Source organism: Micrasema longulum, unplaced genomic scaffold, assembly GCF_059751315.1.
Source record: "Micrasema longulum isolate JH-2025_06_02 unplaced genomic scaffold, ASM5975131v1 h1tg000271l, whole genome shotgun sequence".
NCBI classification, from domain to species: domain Eukaryota; kingdom Metazoa; phylum Arthropoda; class Insecta; order Trichoptera; family Brachycentridae; genus Micrasema; species Micrasema longulum.
In genome coordinates, this window is record NW_028277475.1 from 429543 (window position 1) to 457446 (window position 27904).

Genomic DNA, 27904 nt, shown 5'->3' on the forward strand with positions numbered 1-27904 from the left:
AACTAAAAGGGTCGTGACTGGACATCCAGGGGATAAAAGAAGGATCGGAAGACCTAGAATGAGGTGGGAAGATGATGTAAAAAAAAGATGCAGCACAGCTTCTGGAAATTGCAAATTCAAAAATGGCTGCTGTGGACAGGCGGAGTTGGAGGCAAAATTCAAAGGAGGCCAAGACTCGATTCGGGCTGTGGCCGCATCGAAGAAGAAGAAGGCGGTAATTTAAAATAAATAAAATGTAATTACTATAAAATATTATTATCGATAGCTAAATATAATTGTCATTTGCGCGTAATCGCTTATACGGACGATTCGTCCCTGATTCCCAAGGGCGTACGAGTTTTCTTCAATACAGCCATTTTGGTGGAAATTCATTTATACATGCTTTGGGTGAATAAAATTTAAATTAGTCTACATTTGGTTTTAATTCGAAACGAAATTGGTTCTGAGTGGCGGAGTGGAATTAAGCCGTAGAAAATTGCCCTACCGTCGCATCTAGAACGGTATTTTAAGTATTTGAATTAATTAATGTATAGGAACTTTTAAAGACTTATTTTGCATTGTGCCAATCAATTTTGGAGTACGATATAATCGGTTGGGGTGATGCAAGTGACACAGTTTTAAATAGTGTATTTGTTGAACAAAAATCCATCATTAAAATAATACTCAGAGTCCCGATACAGACATCTACTGAAGAAATATTCCATAAATCACAACTTATGACACCAAAACTATTATACGCTAAACAATACTCACTTATAGATTCAAAAACTACTCTTACTCAAATGAAAGACATAACCCCCACAATACATCACATACAAATAATATAATCACTAGATCCTCAACGCATAGACAACTTAAACAAACACAAACTAATACCACTTTCGGACAAAGGGATTTTGAGTATTATTCAATTAAAATCTATAACCTACTTCCACTATCTATTAAAGCAATTAGTAATGAGAAAATGTTTAAAAAGGCTATAAAAAGTGGATGGTGGAGGTAGAAGTAAAATGGATTGTCTCATTCGCCCATACCAATACTGAATTGACTGCTCCACAACTGTATAGATTATGTTAGGTTTTTGTTATTTTCATTGTGTGTTTTGTAATATAAATAATATAGATGTACATAAATACCTTGTTTTTAAAACTGTCTGAATATTTGTTAATTATGTTTGTTTTTTAAGTTAGTCTTCTTTGTTTATTCTCAAATGTAATTTTAAAAAACTAAATTGTTAAGTGTCCTCGGCACGGGAAACCCCAGTGAGGTCACATTATTTTTATTATTAATTATAGTTTGTGTCCGAAAAATATGAATAAATAAATAAATAAATTGTTTACGTAAAACTATTTTCGTAATTTATTGACAGGCTTACTGCTACGGAGCAATTTCTTCTAACCTGATTGATCCATGAAAAATGCAAATCTACGCACTTCTTGCGCTTGTCGAATGCGCGATTTCGACAGTAAAAAATAGCTAGATCTGTCACAAATCGGGAGTGTAAAATTTTATCGCGTTTGCCTACGATGCGAGAGATTCGATTTTCGACATGATTTTTTTTATTAGTACTAGTGAAAAAATGATGACGTGTCCCAGTAAAGTTCAGTGGTTTTTTTATTTATCAAATAAACTATTTATATATTTTTACGTATAATTAATAGCGCAAAGATTTTTTTGAATGTTGTATTTTTTTCTCGATGGATGGAAAAGTGTTATATTTTGGATACCTTACTAAATTTAGTAGGTATACTCGTATATAGTTTATCGAAAATTTGAATACCGAAAAAACGTTTGATGCACTAATAGCAGGCAAGCCAACTAGTATTTATATACAGGATGTTCTTTAAACCCTGTCACATCCAACACCACGATGATCAGTATGGGCAAGAATAGCATATTTAAAAAAATTTCAAAGTTCCAAAACGTCCAAAAATCAAACATTTCATCAACGTGTGAAGAAGATTACATTTAGCATTTTTCGAGTAAAATATATTAAGGAATTCCTATTACCAAAAGACCTCCATTTTAATAAGTAACACATACAGGATGTTCTTTAAGCCCTGTCACATCCGAAACCACGATGATCAGTATGGGCAAGAAGATATATAAGCATATTTTAAAAAATATTTAGAACAGAGAAAATTTTTAAAAATTAAATATTTAAAACAACAAATGGTTTCTTACTTCTGCAGGGGAAAAGTGAGGGGAGCGCGGCGCAGTGTCAGAGTCCCCCCTTCCCTCCCTCGTTTCCCCCTGCAGAAGTAAGCAACCATTTGCTTTTTTTGAGATTTTATTTTTTAAATTTTTTTCGTTCTAAAAAATATTTTAAAGTGCCAATATGTCTTCTTGCTAATACTGATCATCGTGGTTTCGTATGTGACAGGGTTTAAAGAACACCCTGTATATATCATTCTTCTGTACGTGTGATGTCATTGAACTCCTAAACAGCTTAACCGATTTACGTGCAGTTTTCAGCGAAAAATAGAGCTTTGCGCTGCGCGTGTTCGTGGATTTTCAATCGAATCTGTAAAAAAAAGTTAGAAGCATAAATCTTTTTTCATCGACTTACCAGGGTTGCATTCGACGAGAATGCGTGAACAAAAAAAAGAAGGATATTGTTTTTTGGTGTTTAAAAAAACCAAATTCGCTTTTTGTGGGTCCCAATCAGATTCTTTCCTTACATTACTTATAATTTCTTCTCATTTATCTCTTTTCCGGGATTTTTGGTAAAACTAAAATAATATTAACTGACATTCAATACATTTTTGAAAATCACATTCATGAAAAATGTGCAACCCTGTTGGTGAGAAGAGCCGAGTTTGACATTTGCAAAAATAATTATGTATTTGAAAATCAATTATTTTATATTTTGGAACTCAACCATCAACAAGTACCTAGGTACCTACTTAAATTCAATATTTGAATATTAATAATTTTTAGTTTTGGAATTCATTCATAAACAAGTACATAGGTACCTACTTATCAATGAAAATAATAGCAGGCAAGCCAACGTTCGGGCAGGACAACGTCTGTCGGGTCCGCTAGTTTATTATATAACCCTAACGAGTTTTTAAAAATATTAAACAGTTAAATCGACAATGTTTTGTTGGTCTAAATTTTTGCAGAAAAATACTAGATTTCACCCTCAAGAGAGTTATCAAGATAAACATATTACAACAGAGATAGAGAACACTTTTCAGGAGGGAATTTGTCCTGGGCATTTACAGGGCTCATGAAATCTACTCTTTCCAAAAATTTTGACCAACTCTAAATGTTGGTGACAAAGTTTTTACTGTATGTATAAACAGAAATTATATGTTTTTAATATTGTTGACTCCCCTTCGTGCTGCTGCGGGCATACTAACCAATCTTCTGAACACATCCTGTGGTCTTGTCCCTTTCCCCTTCTCTATGATTACCGAATGGAGCTTCTCGCTACTATCCGTGGCCCTGCTATAGGTCCTGTCGGATATGCAGATCTCGTCGTGGCTTCTAAAAAGAATTTCGAGGCTTTTAAAAAGTTTAGTAATCATTTCGGCAATTTGATTATGTCCAATCAATTTAATCACAGTTAGTGAAGAATTCACTTACCTCTTTTCTCAATTTAATGAAGTACATATTATGGACTTCTGGATTACTATCTTTCAGCACAAAGATCTTAAGGCTACCCGATTACAGAGAGCTCATTCGGGCAGCTTTTCTCGTTTGACAACGAGCAAATTTTCCGTGTATGTGGACACCGCCAAGGAAACTTATGTCCTCAGATGCGGTGTGCGGTATGTATTGGGCAAGCTGTTTATATAAATAATACTTATACTCTTTTGCAATACGCAGAAATTCATATTATTTTTGTACCTCTTCACAATATTACACTACATTATTTCTTACGATCATCCATTGTTTGTAAACGTCTACCCCGTAATTAATGTTATTTTCGCGTGTTCCGTTTTTCTAATCACGGCACTTTCGTTTGAGCAATTCCAAATTACATTTTGTTAATATAGCCAAATTGTTTTACCGCCCACTACGATAGCAAAAATATTATATTATTAAGCTTAATTTTGGAGCGTAAGTTTTAGCTTGGTTTAAAATTTTACCAAAATAATGCAAATGATACCTCACAGTATTTTGTACCCAACCTCGATGGATTTAGAAATTTATTTTATTTTCATGCATTTTTCAGGAGCAGATAAAAAACCTACTTAATCGTCAGTAAAGTACATTCCTCCACATGCCCGAAACCGTTTTAAAGGCCGTAAGTCTTCCTATCGGTTTCACTCATACAAAAAAGCAGTGTTTTTTTGCCAATAAACGAATTGGTTTCTTCAACAATGTTTTGAGTATGTCCAAATGTTTTCAGACAAGCTGAATTTCCTCCCTTGGGAGTTATTTAAATCTAAATTTGTTGCAACAGAGACGGAAAACATTTTTGAGAAGGGAATATGGACATCTAGAAATTTACAGGGCCTTTGACCTGTCATTGGCCGGTTTTCAGTTTCAGTGCTGCAGAGCAGCGTTTATTTTATATTTTAAAATACATATTACATTTTGTTACCCACTAAGTCTAAAAACTTTTTGATGGGACATTTTTTTTTAAGACAGGTTTATTTTACATTATTTTATTTATATTTTACAAATTTATATATTAACAGTCACTAAAAAAGTATTTAGAAGATATTTCTTAAGTTCTTTTTTTTTTCATTTGAAGATCATTTATGTTAATGATGGTTTGTGGGAGGTCATTGCACAACCTTGGAATAACGCAATTTAATGTTCGCTTTCCAAAGTAATTTGTAATTCGGGGAACGATCAGGGAGCCCTTAGTTTTTAATCTAGCGTTGTGAGTGTGGGAAACTCTTTTTATATTCCGGATCAACAAAGTGATCTACAATCAATTTGTAGTTACAAAGTTGTTTTACCGATATGACATTACAGAATTTAAAATATACACCTTCGCTCATGTTTCGCCTCATGGATTATGCTGTCTGATTCAATCCCATTAACAGTCTCACCTGAATATAATAAACTTTACCCAGATGAGACTGGAAGGTGAGACCCTAGACACGCACTCAATGAGCGAGGTATATATGTATCTTAACGTTTTAAAAGGTAGTATGGTTTTGATTTCATAAATGACTTTAAGCCAGTGCCTTAATCTACCGCAGATTCCATTAATATGAACACCCCAGCTAAATTTAGAATCAATAATTAATATTAAATATTTATGATTATTTACAACATCTACAATAGGACAATTACATTTAACTGATTCTTTATTTGAATTTGAAAGTTTAAGTGGCTACTTAACACATTGTGTAACATTCACCAGTCTGCCAATATTTAAACATCCACATTTTCTAAATTCTTCCATCTGTTGACTTTTGTAAGGTAAAAGAGCTGAAAGCTTCACTATGTGGGTGAGATTCATCCGGCTGAGCCAATTCGCCTTGAAAACAATTTTCCAATTTTCGTACTTCTTCTTTTACCAGTTAATTCAACAATGCTTTGAGTATACCCAAATGTTTACAGAAAGGCTGGATTTCCTCCCGAGGGAGTTATCAAGATCTAATTTTTTTGCAACAGAGAGGGAAAAAAATTGAGAAGGGAATATGCAAGTGAATTGGTAAATGTAACACGGTGTGTAAAGTGGCCACTTAAATCAGCCAATGAAAAGTCATAAGCCCAGTAAATGCCTAGACTTCCATATTCCCTTCTCAAAAATGTTATCCCTCTCTGTTGCAACAAATTTAGAATTAGTTACTCTTAATTTTCAATTTCAAATATTGCGATTTTAATTGAATTTAACTCATCTGCTTTAACTTTAGGTTTGGAAAATTATATGGAGAGCTTATGTCGGATTTTGTCATTTATTCTCATGACCAAATTGCAATTACACGAACTGTAGCATAAAATGTATCCACTGTATCCCATTTGTATCAACCGCCTTTGGTAAAAAGCAATATAATGTAATTGCTCCAAAAATATTTAATGATTTATCGTCAAATATAAAAGACTCAAAATGTAAAACAAATTTTAAAATAAATATAACAGTGTAGCTAGAGTTTTAAAAAAAAAAATATGTGTAGATAAAAAAATGTAGTACTTATATAATTGGTACATATATTGATATATTTTAATATATTTCATTACTTTATATTTGTTTTTATCATATATTATACTATATTATTTATGTTTAAGTAACATGTATTCTTGGCACATATATATACCTTATATTTGTATTATAACAACTTTTTATTTATTACATTTGATTAGCTAGGCATTTATAATTAAGTTTTTTTTTGTTATTGCTATATTAGTATAGCAATACTTATGCTCTAAAAGATAAAAAATCTCCATTCTAGAACAGGCTGAGCCATGTTAGATGGATACTATCATAAACAGAGAACACTCCGTTTTCATTTTCTATTCATTACTTTTATATAGATTCCCTGTTATTAAATATGTTTACTAATTTTATCCAATCTTTATTTATAAAATAACTATGTAAGTGTGATGCCACTGAACGGCTCTTAATCGGCTTAACTGATTTACGCGCGGTTTTTAGAGAAATATAGATCTTTGCGCTGTGCATGTTCAAAGATATTAAAATCTTTAATCTTTTATGTAAAAATGTTTTATTCATCGATCTACCAGGGTTGCATTCGAGGAGAATTCATTTACAAAAAATGAAAAGATGTTGTTTTTTTGTGTGAATTTTTTTTTTTTTTTTAATGTTTACAAACAGCATTTGTTTGTGGATCACAAAAAGATTCTTTCCTTAAAATCCTTATAATTTCCACCAATTAAATTCAATACACTTTTAAAAAAATCGTATTCCTACATAAGTACACCCCTCTGTTGGTTAAAAGATCGGAGTTTGACGTTTGCAAAAAGAATGCCATATTTGAAAAAATATTTTTTTTATGTTTTGGAATTCAACCATAAACAAGTACCTGGGTACCTACTTAAATTCAATATTTGAAAACGAATTATTTAAGTTCTGGAATTCAATTATTGACAAGAACCTAGGTACCTACTTATCAATGAAAAGTCTTTTTCCAAGGTAATAGCAGGCAAGCCAATGTTCGGACAGGACAACATCTGTCGGGCCCGCTAGTAAATTTATATAATAAATAAATAACTGTTAATAAAATATTCAAAAAGTTTAGAATAATCAGCATTTATTTAGCCGCATTTATAAGTGAACCGATGTCAAATAATCCCCTTTACTTGTATAATTTACGCCACCATTGGGATTTGTATAAAGAGGACAAAGCTCGCGATAAATTAATGTAAAAATTATTATAAATATGGGTCTTTTTACCCGTAAAGTTAAAATAATATTATTCGGGATTACAGAAGCGCAAAACGTTCGCACGGCGCGGCGCACTGTGGAAAATAAAGGTTGGTTTTGGATCAAAAGTCAACAACTCTTTTATTTTTTGAGGTATATTAAAAAAAACATACACGAATATGAAATAGTCTTGAAAGCTTCAAATGAAATAAATTTCATTATCCTTATTTTCATACAATAAAATATTAAAAACCATATTTGAATACATCAGACTGTGTTCAAAAATTTCCCCACTATGCCCTTCACAAACATCAACAGATGAAAGAATTCAAGGAATATAGATTTTCAAATATAGGCAGAATGGTGAATGTTACACAGTGTGTAAAGTGGCCACTTAAACCAGCCATTGACGGGTCATAAGCCCTGTAGATGCCTGGACTTCTATATTACCTTCTCTTAAATGTTCTTCACCTCTGTTGTTATATGTTAATATAAACAGCTCCCCAGGGAGTTGAATCCAGTCCTTGTCTACAAAAATTTGGACAAACTCAAAATATTGTTAATTTATTTTATGTTTTGGAATTCAACCACAAACCAGTACGTTGGTACCTACTTAAAGTCAATATTTGAATATTAATAATTCATCACACGTACAGAAAAATTATGTAGGTATACGGCTGCTGAGATTGTTTTATTTTTTTTATTTTGCTTTAGCCAACAGCAAATCACCCATTGTCGAAACAAAAAGATCAAAATGTCGAACTCAAGGTCAAATATATTTATATAGTTTATCGAAAATTCGAATATCAAAAATACGTTTGGTGAACCAGCTCATAGCAGGCAAACCGACTTTTGGGCAGGACAAGGTCTGTAAGGGCCGCTAGTATTATATAAAACGTACTTTTTTGTACTCCCTACCCTAGTGAAACTCTAAGCACGCGACTGACCGTCACTACAACATGCAGATACAACTTGCATCTATCTTGGTACGGGTTTACCTACATAGATCAAATTACATACATTAATATTATTATTATAAATCAAATTTCTCTTTTGAAATTTGTACTACTACTAAAATTGCTTTAATGAAATTTTATCGACTTCTCTTGGTTTAAAATCTTCTCCTTATACTGCTTTTTCAAATTTTAACGATTACTTGCCATACTTGTTATTCCTTCTTTATTTTTTCTTTTTTCTCTGCTGCATTGGCATGTTTTTATACTTTTAAACTAATTTTAATTACTTATATTATATATGTAAATAAAATCAATATATTGCTGCTCTTACTATAATGCGTCATTAATTTTGAAGATGTTTTTTAAATTGACCTAAATTTGCTGTCTTATATTTCACTTAAAGATTCTTCTCATCGTTTCTTTGAATCCCTAAAAATAAATATGTGTATATTTATGTTTTTCCTTTTTTTTTTAAAATGTTATTACTATTTTATTTTATTTTTACATCTGAGCATGTTTTTCATTCTTTATTTCAATTCTTAATTTTTAATTACTCTTAGAAATTTTCATCATTTTTAATATTATTTCCATTTTTAAATACTCACTACAAACTACAAACTTTAAAATATCTTTTTTCACTTAAATTTTAATTTTTAAACAACTTTCATTTATGTTTTTCTATTTCCTTCTCTTTTTTATACTCTCATAATTAACCTTACATATAATTGCTTTATAATATGGAAATTTCACTGGTCCATTAGAATTAAGTCTAATTGTGTAAAATATTAAACTTTGTAACTGTGCTGTATGTTTCCTGAATAAAAGAAAATAAAAATACAAAAAAAAATAATAAAAATAGATAGATTCAACAAAAAAAAATATTGAAAATATTCATAGCACATTGTACTATACACTATTTGGGATTATTTATATAAAAAAATAAATGTACGCAATGTTTTAACATTATTTTTAATATGTACATGTGATATTTTTATGAAAATGCACGATAATCCATATTATTATTATTATAGCTGTGTGCTAAATAACTACTGTGCGGCTACTTGGGTTATAAATAGTAATCTAGACGCCATATAAAAAAAACAACCTTAGAAGTTTTTTCGGTCAATCCCAAGGGGACTGGAAAATACATCTTAATTTGAAATTGTAGCTATTATGGTTTGCAATACCATTTATTGTTGTTGTTTTATTTTATGATCAGTCATAGTGTTATATTGATCATCATCATCATTCCATTTCTGCACCTAATGGTGCATAGGCACTGCATTGGTAAACCAATCGGCTCGAATAGGGCTCGACTATGGAATCATCTCTTATCCACCATCAAAGATTTATTTGTTTATTTATTTACTATACATAAGTAGAATTAAACATGTATACAGAGTTGCTTTGACTATCTATTGGCGGCCTCCGTGGTGTAGTGGTCAAGACGCTTGACTCACCCACGGAAGGTTCCGGGTTCGATTCCCAGTGAGAACACAAAAATTAAAATGTGATTTTTCTCAAGTCTGGGTACTCTGTGATGTAATTCACCACTGTAATTAGGCCTCCTGGCCTGTTGTGGTGCAAAAAAAAAATGTATGTATGTATGTATGTATCTAACTAGGGTTATTTACCCTGTTTTAAGCTAGTCAAAAAAAATATAAATACAGTATCAATACATACAGGGTGTTATTTAAACCCTGTCACATCCGAAACCACAATGATCAGTATGGGCAAGAAGACATATTAGCATATTTAAAAAAATATTTAGCACCAAGATTTTTTTTTGTTAAATAAAATATTTAAAAAAACAAATGGTTGCTCACTTCTGCAGGGGAGAAGTAAGAGGAGCGCAGAATCAAACTCCCCCCTCCCCAATCCTCGTTTCTCCCCTGCAGAAGTAAGCAACCATTTGCTTTTTTGATATTTTATTTTTTTAAATTTTATTCGTTCTAAAAAAATAATTTAATGTGCAAATATGTCTTCTTGCTCATACTGATCATCGTGGTTTCGGATGTGACAGAGTTTAATGAACACCCTGTATAACAGTTAACAAAGGTAAAAAACGTAGTGAAAAGATAGACAAATACATGGCACAAAAACACAGTAAAAAAATGTTGTTAAAACGTAGTAAAAAACATATTAAAATGTTACTACAGTATCTCTGTTTAAATCACGTCTGAAGAAACATCTCCTTTCTCTTCCAATCTCTCCTCCTTTCTTCTTTTTTCCTCCTTTCCATTGAGTAATAGCATTGGTGTGTAAAGTTACACAGTTAAGTATACCGTATCGATATATTATACAGATGAAGATAGCGTTTATAATTGAGGCCCAGAGACTGAAATTACACATTAACTACCAGATAAAACTAAACAAAAGACTCAGACAACCTTTACAAAAGACGTTAGAAATGGTATCATTGATAATTCAATATTTATTTATACTTTAACATTGTGTGTATTATTTTTTTATACTGAATAATGTCACTGTCCTCACTGGGGTGTCCCGTGCCGGGGGAAACATTTTACAAAATGTAAAACATGCCTAAGATTAGCTATTTAACAAAGTTAACATAATAATTACAATAAAAAAACGTAATTAATCTAATTAACCTAATTATCATTAGCATAAAAACAATAAAAAACTTAAATAATCATAAAAAACATAACCAATTTATATAGACTAATAGAACAAATTTCATTAACAGTACACACATTTTACCTATTTGGCTTGATCCACTCATCGATCCGTGCGCAACCCACCTCCACTATCCATTTCTTAATAGCAATTTTATATTGTGAGAACTTACTTATTGTCCTTATGGATAATGGAAGTAGATTGTACACTTTAACCGAGTAGTAGGCCAATCCTCTTTGACCGAAGGTTGTTTTTATTTGTTTGCAGCATCAGGGTGGAGTATCTAGTAACTCTTGTATTTGTAACGGAAGGTAGAGAATAATGTTTACGTGCGTATAGTGACAAATCTTTTACATAAAGTGGTTTTATAGATATTACATTAAGATTTTCAAATATACCGAGGGAGCTAGTTCTGATTGGGACTCTTAAGATAATTTTTTTCAAAGCTTTTTGTGCAATTATTATTTGCTTGATCAAAGTGTCATTTGCACATCCCCATCCAATTATCCCATATTCCAAAACTCATTGAGTTATCGCGTAATATATTTTTACAGATTCTTTTACGCTAATTATATTTCTTAAAGTTTTAAAAAAGTAAATTTGCTTTTTCAATTTATTTTTAATATGATTAATTTGATTAATCTATCTTAAATAAAAAGTCCATTAGTCAATTCTTTATAAATTCCCAAATATTTAATTGAATCTACTCTGTCCAACGATTTACAAATACATTCAATATTCGGAATTAAAAAATATTTTGTTGAATGAATGTAATCCGTAAGGGTTAAAATAAATAAATAAAATCATATAAAACTCTTCTGAATTGAAATAGTTTGTTTTGATTTATTACGGGACAAGAGTACCTATAATTATTTGTTGTTTTTCTCTGTCGGCATAGCATTGGGGGAATGTTCCCAAACTGTCTTGTTTTTTTGGAGCGCAAAAATAATCTCCTCACTTCCAACTTGCAGTTAAAACTTTTCCAATTAGGATCACTTCCTACGGACGGGGGTTGCTGTGAAATCATTTATATTGTTCTACTATCCTTCATTATCTCTATCTTCTACTATTATCTTACCCTATAGGGTATACCGACAGTGTTTCCGTAAATTGATGTGTAATTCAAACCTTAATCGATACTTAATTCAACCCTTAAATGGAAACGGAGATAAGAAAAACTATTTGTTCAATATTATAATAGTATTATTACAAATACACAGTATTATTACAAGTACACGAACGACGACACACACACGTTAACACTCGTTGATCATGCGCTATGAACTCCACAAATCTATAAAGAACCATAAATAAAAAAACATTATTGTTTTGATAATAATAGTTGTTAAGTACTGAATTTACATTTTCTATACTGGCAACTCATGTAAGACTGTAAATATCTCGTTCCTTCCCAAATCCTTCTTATTTCAAAATTCTTGTTCTTCAACCATCCTGTGAACTAGTCACATGTGAAAAGTTGTCTCTCTGATAAATCTTTATCATGTACTGCGTCAGTATATTTCGTACAAAGTGAAGTTAGTGTTTATTTATTTATTAACGGACATTGTCCATGTATACAATTTTTAGGGTTTAATTATGACAATAAAAAAATAGTTCAAAACGTTTTTTTAAAAGAGAAAAGAAGCATTGACAAACATAAGGGACATCAAGACAAGATCTGGACTATTTATTTAGTGCTCGTTTAAATCGTTGTAAACTTAAACCAAAACAGTCCAGATCCTGTCTTGAGTTAACAATACGACAAAGATCATAGTTTAGATAATTAAGGCCATAGTTTGTTCTATGCTGGTCGATGAACAATAGTTCATTGTTTCTCAACCTACGAGTCGGAATATTGAATTTTACTTGTCCCAGTAATGATAGAACATCGATTATGCCGAACATATATATGGAATCAATATTAGTTCTACGTTTTTGTAGACTAGAAATATTTAATATTTACTATATCAGCATAAGAATAATTACCTCTCTCTAGTCCAAGCATGAGTGTTGTATAAACGGGCTATATTATACAGTTCATCATCATCTACACGATACCGGTATCCGTGATACAGCAATAGTGAAGTGCTCCATATAAGAAACAATCGGAAGTGAGTAACAATTTCCATACAGTCCACTAAACTCTAATTCCCTCTGTTATCAGTGTACAATACCTGAAAGGTATTGAGCTGACCATACAATAGTACATATTAAAATAGCGTATCTGGGAATACTGATGTTTTTTTTGCATTAAAACAAAGTAGACTTCGGTATTTTATTCACGAATAAAAAAGTTTATTTTATCCTTTAAGGTACAGATTTGATTTTAGTAGTTGTTTATTTTAGCTCCCGTATTTTCGATCTATTGAGCTGGCAACTCTAGCTGTGCGCCGTGAGTGATGGCTGACACGTCTCATCATTTGTGATGGAAAATTGCCAGGTTTAAGGTTTCCCGGCTAGAAGTCGGGAGTTCGGAGTAGGGGCGCACGGAGCCCTAAAGAGTAAAGTATGTAAATTCTCGAGAAAGCTTTGGCCGGTGTCCAAACCAGAAAGATGAATAATTCTCTGATAGTTTATTGTGCGTCGGGGTGGAAGTATATTCATATTATTTTACCAAGCGCGAAGGCGCACAGTAGTTTGTCCGTTTGGTGTAATGGTCAGCACGTTTACCTACCATGCTAGAGATTCAATCTCGGGTTTGATTTTTTTTCCATACATATATTATTTACAAATATAATTACAAAAATACACTTTAGAAAAATACATCTTAAAATTAAGCTTTAACATGAATTGGAAAAAATGCCCACAAAGACTACAGCGTCTGAGCGTGGGCCATTCCTTTTTAAATTATTAAAAAGTTTGTAGCACATACATATCGTATGATATGACTATGAAAAGAAAAGAAAGAAAAATAAAAGAAGAGAAAAGAACAATATAAGAAAAACCAAATTAAAATATGCTGAAATTACGAAATGTGATATATTTGCAGTATGCATTTTTTTTTAGGAATGTGTCTATCTGCTCCTTCCATGCTAATCTAAGACCTCAAACCTACTTTAAACTGTACCAGTGATTCAATGTTATGTAGTTCCTTGGTTAGAAGATTGAAGGATCTTGGACCAACATAACATGTAAGGAGTTCCTCTGTGCGAACTTAGTTCTGCATCCTGGAACTGAAAGTACACTATCAGATCTATTACTAATACGATTTAAATTAATACTAAGCAATTCCCGACATAATTGATATGAAATATTTATTTTAAAAAATAATGTTTTACACTAGAATATTTCATGGTCTTTGAACTGTTAGGCACCTTAAGCGTAAGACTGATCATCTTACCTTCATGTAACAAACAAAAATGATCAAGATACGCTGCGGTTGGTGTATTAATGCAGTGCCCTATGCACCGTTGGGTGCGTAAAGGTAATTATGATGTCCAAACCGTCAAAACAGGGTGTGCATGTGTAAGAGAGTATAAAAAAATGATAATGTGGATAATAATGGCGGTTTAGAATTTCATCGGAATATTATTATACAGAAATTATATGTTTACTAGGGCGGGCCGATAATTTTTTTTTTCCCAACTTTGAAATGAAAATGGTCTAAAAAGTTTCCTTTTGGATTATTTGAAATGCAAAAAATATCCAAAAAAATATTTGATACTACTTTTGGCCCTTACCAAGAGCTTAAAATCATATAAAATCCAGCCAGTCTGCAAGCATTTGGACATACTTAAAACACTGTTAAATATAATTTGTTTCGTTTTTGGGTGATACCGTGTGTGTTTAATAAAATGGTTAAAAAATAAATAAAAATATTATGCATTCCCTAAACTGCCTTCTAGAACAAACCTATTATAATCATTATATAATGACACTCGTTGGTACCTACTCAAACAGGAAGAGTATTTCGCTTCGGAACGAACCCCTTGATGTGGAAAATGTCAATACGTTATGTCAGTTCGACAGTTTTGTTTTCTCCGCTACCGGAAGGAAAGGCAGCTCAAGTTTTTCCCGTATCCGGCTCTCAACGAGAACATACAAACTGATTTTATCCAAATCATGGCATTTCAAATATTTCGATATTGTCAATATGAAATTACCTGTTATTCGCGAGTTTAAATATAATTGTTTTTTGCACGCTTGCCAATGAGATGGTAAAGTTACAGATTTTAAACTGTTAAGTTTTTTGTTTAATAGTTCTTAATTTAAATTCTTACTGATTTTGGTGCATGCCACACCAGAGTATTGTTACGCTGGTGGGTACTAATAGTATAGTATACAAAGATAGCACAAGGGCTATAATCTCTCTCTATTTCGTTTTTTCTCGAAGTCTTCGGTCGTCACAGAGCGCACTGTGCTTTAAAATAAATTGTATACAGTCCACTATTATCAAGATCTTTTATTTACTAAAGATCGCCGCCATGTTTATTGAATTGGCCACCAGCACCACACACATTTTTCCATAAACCTTGAGCGAATTTTTAATCATATTTCTAATAGATTGAGTTTTTCTACTGATATTTCTTGGTGGAACTGCATTTTAATTATGTCCTTCCAATTTTTTTGCTTGTGAACGTATACTATCTGTCAAGGGGAAATTTAGTCAAAGTAGTAGTATTTATTGAGAAATTAACATTGATTTTTTATTCAAATATATTTCTGAATTACATATGCCTCAAAAACTTTATCATTAGTAAAAAACCGTAGTCATCTAAATCAATTTTATAATACGATCTTGTGAGGCACTTTTCCGTAAACAAGTCAACGCCATGTTTGCCTTTCAGCGTAGGTTGGCGGAGTGAAACTAAAAATTCGCAGAAATTAAAGCATATTTTCTTTCGGAAGGTAAATTAGGTGCATAAGTCTCAATAATTAAGTGTCAAATCGTCTCAAATCTCTACTGATAGTTATGTTTAATAATTATGAGAAAACTTAATTACTACATTAGTTTTTCGCGAGTTTAAATATAATTGTTTTTGCACGCTTGCCAATGAGATAGTCAAGGTACGGATTTTAAAACTTGAGCGAATTTTTAACTATTATATTTCTAAAATATTGAGTTTTTCTACTGACATTCCTTGGTGGAACTGCGTTTTAATTGTAAACAAAGAAACTATCACACTCCGTTTCCCCCTAGGGGTAGGCAGAGAGGATATAACGCCATATCACTCTGTCTTTATTTATTTATATACATACATAAGGTTATTGTAAATTATTTGAGACAGTAAGTCCCAACTCCATGGGACTAAAAGTCCTGTGTTGAGATGGGACGAGCAATTATATTACACAGACACATGAGTATATCACCACAAATATAGGATTAGAAACATTAAAAATAATCATAAAAAATATTTTTTTAAAACATTTGCATACAGACCTCGCTTCCTCTACATGCACACATCTTCTTATGCACGCACGCCGATTATTCATACTCTTGACATGTCCATCTTCAAGTATTTGATGGACTTGATCGTGCCATGTCATCCATTGTGCGTCCATCAACATTCCCATCGTAGATCATTTTAGCCGTTCTTTCGCTGTCCATTTGCTCTACATATCCAAACCAACGCAGCACCCATTTCTTGATTTTGTCGATAGTGCATGTCTCAGCCTTACACAGTTCGCGGATCTCGACATTCGCGCACCTATCATACATCGTTTTACCACATATGCGCCTAAGGGATCGCATTTCGACAACATTTAACCTACTTTCATCATTTTTTTCCATTTCATACTTCGCTCCGCTTAAATCAAAATATGTATATGGTTTTATTCCACTTTTATTTATAATTTTTACCAGTGACCGGGTTTCGTCCCGACCGACATCGTCAGACTGGTGGAAGACTAAACAAATTTCTATCTTATATAAAAGTGTTTTGTTTAGTCTCCCACCGATCTGACGACGTCGGTCACGACGAAACCTGGTCACTGGTAAAAATTATAAATAAAAGTGGAATAAAACTATATACATAAATATTATATCTACACATTTTTTATTTTTTTAAATAAAAATAAATTTTAGTGTGCATATATTACCTAAATATTTTAATTTTAGTGGCCATCTTCAACGAGTTGTAAATAACTCACTATTAGAAAATAGAAATCAACTTGGGGTAGAGTGGGGTTCGTATATGTAGCTTTAGAACTGCTAGGAATATTTTCTTGCAATTTTTACATTACCAAACACTTATTTTGTATTGCATCATCATTCTATGTCCACTCCCTAGTTGAAGCATATGGTATCTACAAAGAGCCTGTATGCATTTCTATCGGCTGCCAACTCCTCTGTGTCCTCCCAAGTCAGGTTCTCGTCCCGAAGTTCTGACATAAACTGCCGACGAACAGTCAGCAGGGGGCGTCCAGGACGTCGAGAACCTGATGCCTTGTAAAGCAGGCAAGCGTGATTAAGGCTCTCGGAGGCATCCGCAGTATATGCAATATTGAAACAATTTTTTTTGCCAATGAACGCCGTATTTCGGCACTGAACTGAACCTCGGACCTCTGATCCGTGAGTCCGCAACACTAGCCACGAGACCACAGCTCGATTCAATTGCAACATGGCAAAAATAACTTTTAAAGGCTCTAAATAGGCAAACAAGTTATACTGTGGGCGTAACTATTGGAATAGAGTCACGGGACCACAGTCCGATTCAATTGCAACAATGCAAAAACAATTTTTAAAGACTGTAAATAGGCAAACAAGTTATGGGTACTGTGGCGTAATCTACCTACAAAAATATGTTTTAGTGCATCGTATAAAATACGTAACTCACACGTATAAAACACCTATAGTCCTTAAAATATAGCTTGATTAGAATGACAGCTGTCGAACTAATTTCATTAGTGATGGGAAATTACTGATCGATTTTATCAGTTATATTATGAAATCATGAAACTCTGTTTCCGAAAATTGATATAAAAAAACGAAAAAACAAGCCTATTGTAGTGTGTTTAACACTTTGAGCACCGGCCGAATACACTTAGAATTGACCATGTGCCCGGCCCATTTTTGTGAAATTTCATGCTTTGTGAAGGGTTTCTTAAAAGTGTCATAATTATAAAAATACTGGGTTAAATCAATCGAAACTTCTCATATTTATTTTAAACAATTTTATAAGTTATTTTTGTATGATCGTTTTGCCAACATTGGCCTTTATGGAGAGCCACATTGCAATGTTCGCACGATTAGTTATGTTTTTTTATGATTATTTTAGTTTATATTGCTTATTATGTTAATGATTATTAGGTTAATTAAATTAATTACGTTTTATGTTTTATTATGTTAACTTTGTCAAATAACTCATTGTAAAATGTTTCCCTCGGCACGGGACACCCCAGTGAGCGAACATTATTCTGTATTAAAAAAAATAATACAAACATTGTAAAAGTATAAATAAATAAATATACAGGGTCTCACTCCTTTATTGTGCTTTGTATCCCTGTCCCGTATTTTCACGTGGTTTATCAGCAGCGAAAAAGTACTAATAAAAGTCACTAAATGTCAATAAAATGCGCTTTTTTGACAGCTGGTAAACCACGTGAAAACACGGGACCGGGACAAAACGCGTGGTGATATAATCACGTGTTTACACGGCTCCGGGATACAAAGTGTTAAAAACTGCCAGACCGTTTTCATACTGAAAACTGTATTAATCTTCCTCTAAAAATGGTGTCGATCACAAAAGCGGCATTTTTCTATTTGCAGAAAACACCCACAGCACAAGAAAAATCTTACGGTACTTAAAAAAACATTAAAACTGGTCAACTACATAATTAGATCCTTGTTTGTTAAATAATAAAAAAACTAATTTATTCATTTTTGAGAAGGTTATCCAGCCAGTCTGCAAGCATTTGGACATACTCAATCATTGTTGAATTTATTCATTGTTTATGATTTGTTAAAGTCAAAAACATTCCAGCTGTTGTGTAAATTTGTATATTCACTCTCGTTACAAAAGTACTATTATCTCAGTTTCACTTTTCTATGGCTGTCGGATTTCTGCATAACTACGTTCAACTATACTAACCAAACAAAACCATTTGACACCACAAGGGCTGCCATAAAAAAAATCATATACAGGGTGTTCATTAAACCCTGTCACATCCGAAACCACGATGATCAGCATGACCAAGAAGACATATTGGCACATTAAAATATTTTTTTAGAACGAATAAAAATTTTAAAAATAAAATATGAAATAAAGCAAATGGTTGCGTACTTCTGCAGAGAAGAAACGAGGGAGGGGGAGGGGGGAGTCTGATACTGCGCCGCGCTCCCCTCACTTCCCCCCAGCAGAAGTAAGTAACTATTTGTTTTTTTAATATTTTATTTTTTTAAATTTTCTTTGTTCTAAATATTTTTTAAAATATGCTTATTATGTCTTCTTGCCCATGCTGATCGTCGTGGTTTCGGATGTGACAGGGTGTAAAGAACACCCTGTATATGCGTATTGGCTAGAAAAATCCTAAAATTCAATGGTGATATCATATTATTCCATCTTTACTTAAACAACTTCCGTAAATTGATTGTATTGTTTAAATTTATTTCAACAGAGAGGGAAAAAATTTTGAGAAGGGAATATGGAAGTCTAGGCATTTACAGGGCTTATGACCTGTCATTGGCTGGTTTAAGTGGCCACTTTACACACTGTGTAACATTCACCATTCAAACATTGTTGAATTACTACCTGGTAAAAGAAGAAGTATAAAAATTGAAAAATTGTTTTCAGGCGTTGCCTAGTAGGTGATTTGGTTCAGCCGGATGAATCTCACCCACGTGATAAAGGTTTCAGCTCTTTTACTTCACAAAAGTCAACAGATGGAAGAGTTGAGGAAATGTGGATGTTCAAACATAGGCAGAATGGTGAATGTTACACAGTGTGTAAAGTGGCCACTTAAACCAGCCAATGACAGGTCATAAGCCCTGTAAATGCCTAGACTTCCATATTCCCTTCTCAAAAATTTTTCCCTCTCTGTTGAAATAAATTTAAATATGAACAACTCCCTAGGGAGGAAATCCAGCCAGTCTTCAAGCATTTGGACATAATCAAACATTGTTGGTTGTATTGTTTTCAGATATTGTGTCACCGACCTCTGAGCGTAGTGGTGGAGCTGAATGAGGCCCAAACGGCGTGGCAGGACAGTGACTTCATCACGGAGTGTCTGTGCTGGCACAATGTCTACAGGCAGCGTCACGGGGCACCTGGTCTCTCCATGCTACCGGAGGTAAAGTTCACATTCGACTACATCAAGCTCAGTTGAAACCAACTGAGCGTAATTTCTACATCCCTCGCATTATCTGCATCCCCTGTCCACACCCAGTGGCTCACAGGGCACTATGTTTATTTATTTATTTACTTACGGTTCTACGAACCTTTTACATAATTACAATAAAAACAGTGAAAAAAAAAACACAAAAAATTGCATAATATTAAAAAAAGAACAAAAACACCGAGAAAAGTAAACAATGGTAAACAGTATTTATACAGAGTGTTCTTTAAACCCTGTCACATCCGAAACCACAATGATCAGTATGGGCAAGAAGACATATTAGCATATTCAAAAAATATTTAGGACAAATTTTTTTTTTTAAATAAAATATTTAAAAAAACAAATGGTTGCTTATTTCTGCAGGAGAGAAGTGAGGGGGGCGCGGCGCAGTATCAGACTCCTCCCTCCCCCTCCTCGTTTCTGTCCTGCAGAAGTAAGCAACCATTTGCTTTTTCTGATAGTTTTTTTTTTTTTTTTATTCGTTCTAAAAAATCATTTTAATGTGCCAATATGTCTTCTTGCTCATACTGATCATCGTGGTTTCGGATGTAACAGGGTTTAATGAACACCCTGTATATAAAAACGAAATATTAAATCTATAACCTAACCTAACCTAACCTAACCTAACCTAACCTAACCTAACCTAACCGAACCTAATAAAACCTTACCTTACCTAAGCTACTAAAGACTGATAAATATTACAAATAGCATAACGAAAATAAAATAATATTTTTAGTAATTTTACTTTCGTTTTTGCAGCTATGTGGATATGCACAAACTTGGGCCAACCATCTCGCTCACACTAATAAGTTCTACTACAGGAACGACAGAGAAATCGGACAAAACCTCTTCCAGCGTCCTGTTACTACGCTGCAAGCCGATGTGACAGGTAATTATTTTTTAATGAACAAAAATGTAAGTATGCAGTTATTGCAAACATAAACAGTGAGAAAAAAATTATCTTTACTGATAATTTGAAAATTACCGTTTTTATAATTTAATTTATTTCCAGTGGTTAAAATATTTTTTTATTTCGATATTACATACTCGCCTAAATATGTAAAACGGATCTTGCATGCAGGTGTTTATTCGCAGACTGTCTTTATAGCCCCGCCACACTATGCTCCTTGCGCTGCTCATGCTCATGCTCCTCGCGCTGCCGCTCTGCTCGTGCAATTAATCGCACTTGTCATTTGTCTTTCTATACAATGGACAATAAAACTGTGACAGCGTGCGCGCTGTGCATTTTTAGTACAAATAATTATATCAATGTATATTAATATGGAATATTTTTACGTTTTTAAAAAAAAAAAATTATCCCTTTTTTTAATTACTTTAAAATAAAAAAGTACCTTGGAATCTTTTCTTTTCTTTTTCTTATATTATACAAAAATATTAAACCTGTCTATTTATTATAGGAGCAAAAATTCATAAACATTTATTGTATCCCCACGAACAGGCCATGCCTTTGTGGGATTTTTTGTTTACTATTTTTACTGTTTATTTACGTATTTCATTGCCATGTAATTATTCTTTATTTTTTGATTCTCTGTTTTACTCTTATGTATATTGTAAAAAAAACAAATAAATAAAATTAAAACATAAATAAAAAATGTCATACAAAGAAATATACATCATTCAAAAATGACGCGTGCGTCTTGTGTGAGCGCTCTATGCGTACTGCGAGACTGCGACCGCGCGATTATGTGGCCACTCACTCGCGCTCATATTGCTGGTCCTTTGACCCGCGCTCAAAAAACCGACAAAATAGGGAGCGATGGGCACGACGAGGAGCATGACGTGCGGCATGACGAGTAATGTTGCCACACTACGACTCTGCCTCCTTTCCTCGCTACTTCCCATGCCGCTCGTCGAGTGTGAGGCAGGCCCATTAGACGGCCATATTCCACGCATTGGGCTCGTGGCGCGCACGTGTAAAGAGGGCCAGTCTCGATGAATAGTGTAAAGATCTATTGTGGCAGGTACCTGTAAATTCATTTTTGCACTCCAAGCTCAGGTCTTTAAAGTGCCTGGAAACTGAGCAGAATTAAATCTCTCCCTCCAGCCCACGTACTTAAATAATTAGGTGAACAAAATTTAAAGATATAGATTACACAAACATCACTCTGTCAGATTTAAAATTTACACTAAAAATGCATTATGTAACTTAGTAGAAATTATAATAATAAATATGTACATCTCCCTTCCCCTCCTTATCTTCTCTTCAAGCATCCTTGTCCTAATCCCGCCCAATTTACAATAACTTACTGTTCTTAAAAATAAAAATAAAATCTTTGATTATTGAAAAATATTTACGAGTACATGAAAATAACATTTTATATGTATTTATTTAATATGTAAAATATTTTCGTTCCTAACTTTGTATACTTTGTGGAAATCTGTTATTTGTTTTGAGTTTATACACTACATCTGTTTGTTTAACATAAATATGTATGTAGAACTGTTGATTTCCCAAATAAAATAAAATAAATAAACACTCTAACACCTTCAATTTTAATTATTGTTAGGTTCCCCGAGGATGCGGCTGAATTGGTTTGTCACAAGAGGCAGTTAATATTATTTGTATAATTCATACTGTTCATTTAAAGGTCAAGAAGTGTCTTCCTACTGGTATGCGGCAGTGAGGCAGTATGATTACTTTAAGGAACCAGATGTCTTACATGCCAACGTTAATGCAGGTAATGTCTTAATCACTTTATTAATCGGTTTATTGAAGATTTTGATAGACTGTAGAAAATAAGCAACTCTCATCTAAAAAAAATAAACATTACATAAAAATAAACAACGAAACTCTTAAAGAACTAGAACATGTGACTTACCTAGGACTCACAATGGACAGACAATTAAAATGGACAAAACACATAGACGGACTCACTAAAGTAATGGCATCACTACATAGCCTCTTCTACAAAATTAAAGATTTTATACCAAGAAAGGAAAAAAATATGATGTACGAAGCCTATGTCAAAAGTAAATTGAGTTACATGATCGCCTTCTGGGGAACTGGTAACAAGACAGACATAACAAGAATACAAAGACAACAAAATAAAATTCTTAAACTAACATACAACCTACCCTACCTGATCTCTACGACTGAACTGTACAAAAAAACACACCAGTTTGACATAAACTACTTGACTAAAATTGAGACCTTAAAAATTGAGCACAAAATAACACTGGGAAACATACAAGACGACGACATAATATTAGCCAAAAATGCTGACATACATAAATATAACACCAGACAACAACAACACTATAATATTGAAAAAGCAAAGACAAACACAGGACAGTCAAAAATACTACATAATGGACTTAAACACTACAACGACTTACCTTACTACTCGAAAACTTTTACTGGAGACAAATTTAAAATCAATCTGAAAAAGCACATGATGACTGAACTAACTAGACTGGACGAGACATAAAATGACTAGACAATATAAAATTTCTAATGTAACCCTAACGGGTTTTTTAAAATTGTAAATAAATAAATAAAAAAATAAAAAAGTAGAGATGATTTCAGGCTTCCCAAGGTGAGACTGACTGGAACTCAAAACAGCATGTTTTGTATAGGCTTAAATGTGTACAATGAGTTGCCTGAAAGTCTCAGGAAAACTAGAAAGGTCCTTAGGTAATAAAGAAAAGAGTATTATAAGAGATATTAGATGAAAAATAAATAAAAAATATCTTACATTATTTTATTTTAGAAACCAACAGTCATAGAATTAAGAATAGTCCAGAAGTAGCGTAGAATCATATTTGGATACATCGGACTGTGTCCAAAAAACCCCCACTTTGTCCCACTTTCACCGCGCGCATGCGTGAAGTCACCGTATAATGTAGCCAGATGGCGAAAAATATAATCATAACACAAATGTAAGATAATTATTTTTTTAAGTAAAGCATTTGCTACTTACAGATGCATCTGCTATTTACGCATGAAATGTGATCCCATCCTGTTTCTTTTTGATCCCAGCGGTATTTCTACACTTTAAAACGACTCAACACAATATAGTTGAATTCAAATCGGGAGTTGCGTACTGAGCGACGTCTACAAAGAAACTAATGGGTCAAAACGTAAAACTACTCCTTTAAGAGTAGTTTAGTCGCCGTCTGTTTGATGCGCGTATACGGTTTCTGGACTATTCTTAATTCTATGATAATACATACAAAAATTACGACATAAAAAAAAGAATTAAAGAAAATATTTTTTTTTAAATGAACAGAAATATTTAAATTATAAAGAAATATTTAAACAGAAAGGGAAAACATTTGAGAGGGGAATATGGACGTCTAGGCATTTACAGGGCTTATGACCTGTCATTGGCTGGTTTGAGTGGCCACTTTACACTGTGTAACATTCACCATTCTGCCCCTGTTTGAACATTCACATTTCCTCAAATCTTCCATTTGTTGACTTTTGTAAAGTAAAAGAGCTGAAACCTTTATCATGTGGGTGAGATTCATCCGGCTGAACCAAATCACCTACTAGGCAACGCTTGAAAACAATTTTCAATTTTTATACTTCTTCTTTTACCAGGTAGTTAATTCAACAATGTTTGAGTATGTCCAAATGCTTGCAGACCGGCTGGATTTCATCCCTAGGGATTTATTCATATTTAAATTTATTTCAACCGAGAGGGAAAACATTTGAGAAGGGAAGTCTGCAAGCATTTGTAATTGTAATTTGCAATACAAATATACTTAAATATAGGGCAGGTAGAGTTAAAAGAGGTGGCCTCCGTGGTGTAGTGGTCAACACGCTTGACTCACATGCGGAAGGTTCCGGGTTCGATTCCCGGTGAGAACACAAAAAAATATAATGTGATTTTTCTCAAGCCTGGGTTTTCTGTGATGTAATTCACCACTGTAATTAGGCCCAATGGCCTGTTGTGGTGCAAAAAAAAAAAATTAAAAAAAAAAAATTAAAAATGTTCACATTTATTATTAAATTATCTATCGAGCATTTTAATTGCTGAAAGATACAATAAATATTTGTAGCAGTATGTTAGCAAGTGTTTACTTATTTTAATTAATTCGGAGCATTTTCTTGGAGTATGATATTTTTTATAACCATAATTCAAAAAACTTTTTTCTAGGTCATTTCACCCAAATAGTGTGGGTGGCTACTCGTTTTTTCGGCGTTGGGAAGGCGCGCTCTCGGGCCGGTAAGATCATCGTCGTGGCACATTACTCTCCCCCGGGAAACATATCCGGAGCCTTCGAGATGAATGTCCTGCCCCCCATTCCGGACTACAACGTCCCCGGACCGATCGGGTATGATCTGGAGAACAACCACCACTTGCTTGTGGGCAAGGGTCCCAGTGAAACTTCAAGCAGCGGATCCGCTTCTAGTAGATAAATTAAATGGAAATTACACATGTTTCGTTGTGAAAAAATGAACTGGCGACTTGGTTGCTTTGTAAAAAATATATCTATGGTGGGTAGTCTTATGAGTATTTAGAGACTATAGTCCTTAAAATATATCTTGAGTAAAGTGACAGCTGTTAAACTAATGTCATTAGCGGTGGAAAATTACCGATCGCTGATCAAATCGTTTTTATCAGTTTTTTATGCAATCATGAAACTCTGTTTCCGAAAATTGATATAAAAAAGCAAAAAACAAGCCTATTATTCACCAAGAAATAAGACATTTATACTTTTTACAAGAACATCAAAATAATAATTTTTTTATTCGATCAATTTACATTGATCAATTTGTCTCATCTCTAACATTTTTGCAAAATGACGTGACCTTGTAAGAGCATCGTTATTAATAAAGTTTATTTTAGTCTAAAGCTGATTTTATATAATTATGTTGATTTATATGTCAAGCATTGTATTAAAAAAATTAATTAACATGCCAGATACGAATGATTTTACGTGTGTCAATATAAATCACTCCTTAGACGTTACTACAAATTTACATCCTCACTTTTGCTGACAACTGTCATTCTATTCAAGCTATATTTTAAGGACTACAGTAACTAGGTATGTTAAAGCTTTGAGTTAGTGAGAAATGTTTCAATCGATTTGTAATCAGGTATTACAAATTTTTCATTAAGATTACACAACTTTGTTTTAACAAAGTATACCTACTTAAATATGTTTTCAAAATGAAAGTAGGTACTTATTTTTCCTTTTTGTAATCAATAAGAAAATTTGTTTAAAAAAATCTATCACCAAAAGGCACATTGTTTAAATTATCGCCTTATTTTTTTTTCGAATGATACTTAACAGATATTGACGACGCAACAACGATATGTTGGATCGAAAATAGATTATAGTTTATTTTTTGGGTGATACCGTGTGTGTTGGATTTGTTCCGACGTTTAGGCTACCATTGCAGGAGCCATCTTCAGGGTAAACTGAGTGTTTTGTAGAAAAAAGTATGTGTTGGCTAGTAATGTGTACCGTTTCGCAGTCGGCAAAAGGCACATTTCTATTCGTTTTTGTAGTACGTAGTGCTAAGAACCATGTTTTATTATTCGTGCACTGAAATTACTGGATTTATGGAATTTTTTCTCTTCGAAGACGAAAAAATGTCCGGTGTCTATAAAGTGCTCTGCTATTGCAGATTTGTCAGGGTGCCCAAGTTTACAGGCTCTTTTGTGTTCGTCAATCCTTTTCTTTGCTGTGCGCCCTGTTTATCCTATGTACACTTTATCACATCTTTGGAAACATAGTTTATAAACAGCTTCCGTTTCCAGGGGGTTTTTATCTGTTGGGTTCAATAAATAGTTCTTTATTTTTCCCACAGTCCCAAACGTTGTTCCAATATTATGTTTCTTCAGCACTTTGGCTATCCTGTCAGTAACATTCTGTACATATGGTAGGTATGCCGAAACGTCGGAACAAAGCCAACACACACGGTATCACCCAAAAAAGAAACATATTAATAACAGTGACCGTGAAAACCTTCACACCTATTTAGATTATAATATGTATGAAATTGATGTGTGTAATATGAGTTTGTAAAATTTATCACAGTAACTAAATTTACTAGTCAGCCTCGTGGTTTAGTGGTCGGTGCATTTTGCCTACCATGCAAGAGGTCTCGGGTTCGATTCCCGAAACAGTTGACATGAAATATTTATTTAAAAATGCATTTTTAGACTAGGATATTTCATAGTCCCTGGACTGGCACCTGAAGCGTAAGACTGATCATCTTACCTTCATGTAACAAAAATGATTAAGATACGCTGTGATTGGTATACCAATGCAGTGCCCTATGCACCATTAGGTGCGGAAAGGGAATGATGATGAATAAAGATTCATTAAATAGATAAACTACAGTATTTTTTTGTAAATTATGCCCTGCATATGTAATTTAAAGCTTATATGTAATGATTTTAAAACACTGTTGATTTTTTCAAAAATTGATTTTACTCTGCTCTAAAATTTTATAATGATGCGCGACCTGCTTCTATAAGCATCTTTATAAATGCCATTACAGTCTATTGCATAGAAAAAAAGCGTTTGAAATTTTTAGGTTTGGGTTTTGTATAACAAACGATTTCGTCGCTGTGCTTGTGAGTACCTACGGTCCATTGTTTTTTTATTTTATTTATTTAACTTTTTGTACATAATGTTATTTGTACATTGGCGGGCTTATTGCCAAATGGCAATTTCTTCCAACCAACCAATAAAATAAAAGTTTTATTTTTATAATTCAAGTTACAGAACATATTCAATAGAAAAAAAAAGATTAAAAAGTTAA

General features: G+C 33.1%; 1 protein-coding gene across 1 annotated transcript; it reads left to right on the forward strand.

Annotated features, from left to right (window-relative positions):
* The first annotated feature begins 58 nt into the window (after positions 1–58).
* LOC148283000 (Golgi-associated plant pathogenesis-related protein 1-like) lies at positions 59–27890 on the forward strand. Its single transcript, XM_088224156.1, has 6 exons — positions 59–214; positions 19966–20115; positions 20920–21049; positions 22770–22859; positions 25284–26373; positions 27073–27890. The coding sequence occupies exons 1-5, from the start codon at positions 59–61 to the stop codon at positions 25544–25546; spliced, it is 789 nt and encodes a 262-aa protein (XP_088080282.1). The 3' UTR covers positions 25547–26373; positions 27073–27890.
* Positions 27891–27904: the final 14 nt, after the last annotated feature.

Excerpts from the sequence above, each read along its gene's own strand:
- LOC148283000 (XM_088224156.1), top strand. The coding sequence starts at position 59 with ATGAGGTGGGAAGATGATGTAAAAAAAAGATGCAGCACAGCTTCTGGA. Across the intron at positions 21,050-22,769 it reads GCTGCAAGCCGATGTGACAG|GTCAAGAAGTGTCTTCCTAC; the intron begins GTAATTATTTTT and ends GTTCATTTAAAG. Across the intron at positions 22,860-25,283 it reads ACATGCCAACGTTAATGCAG|GTCATTTCACCCAAATAGTG; the intron begins GTAATGTCTTAA and ends ACTTTTTTCTAG.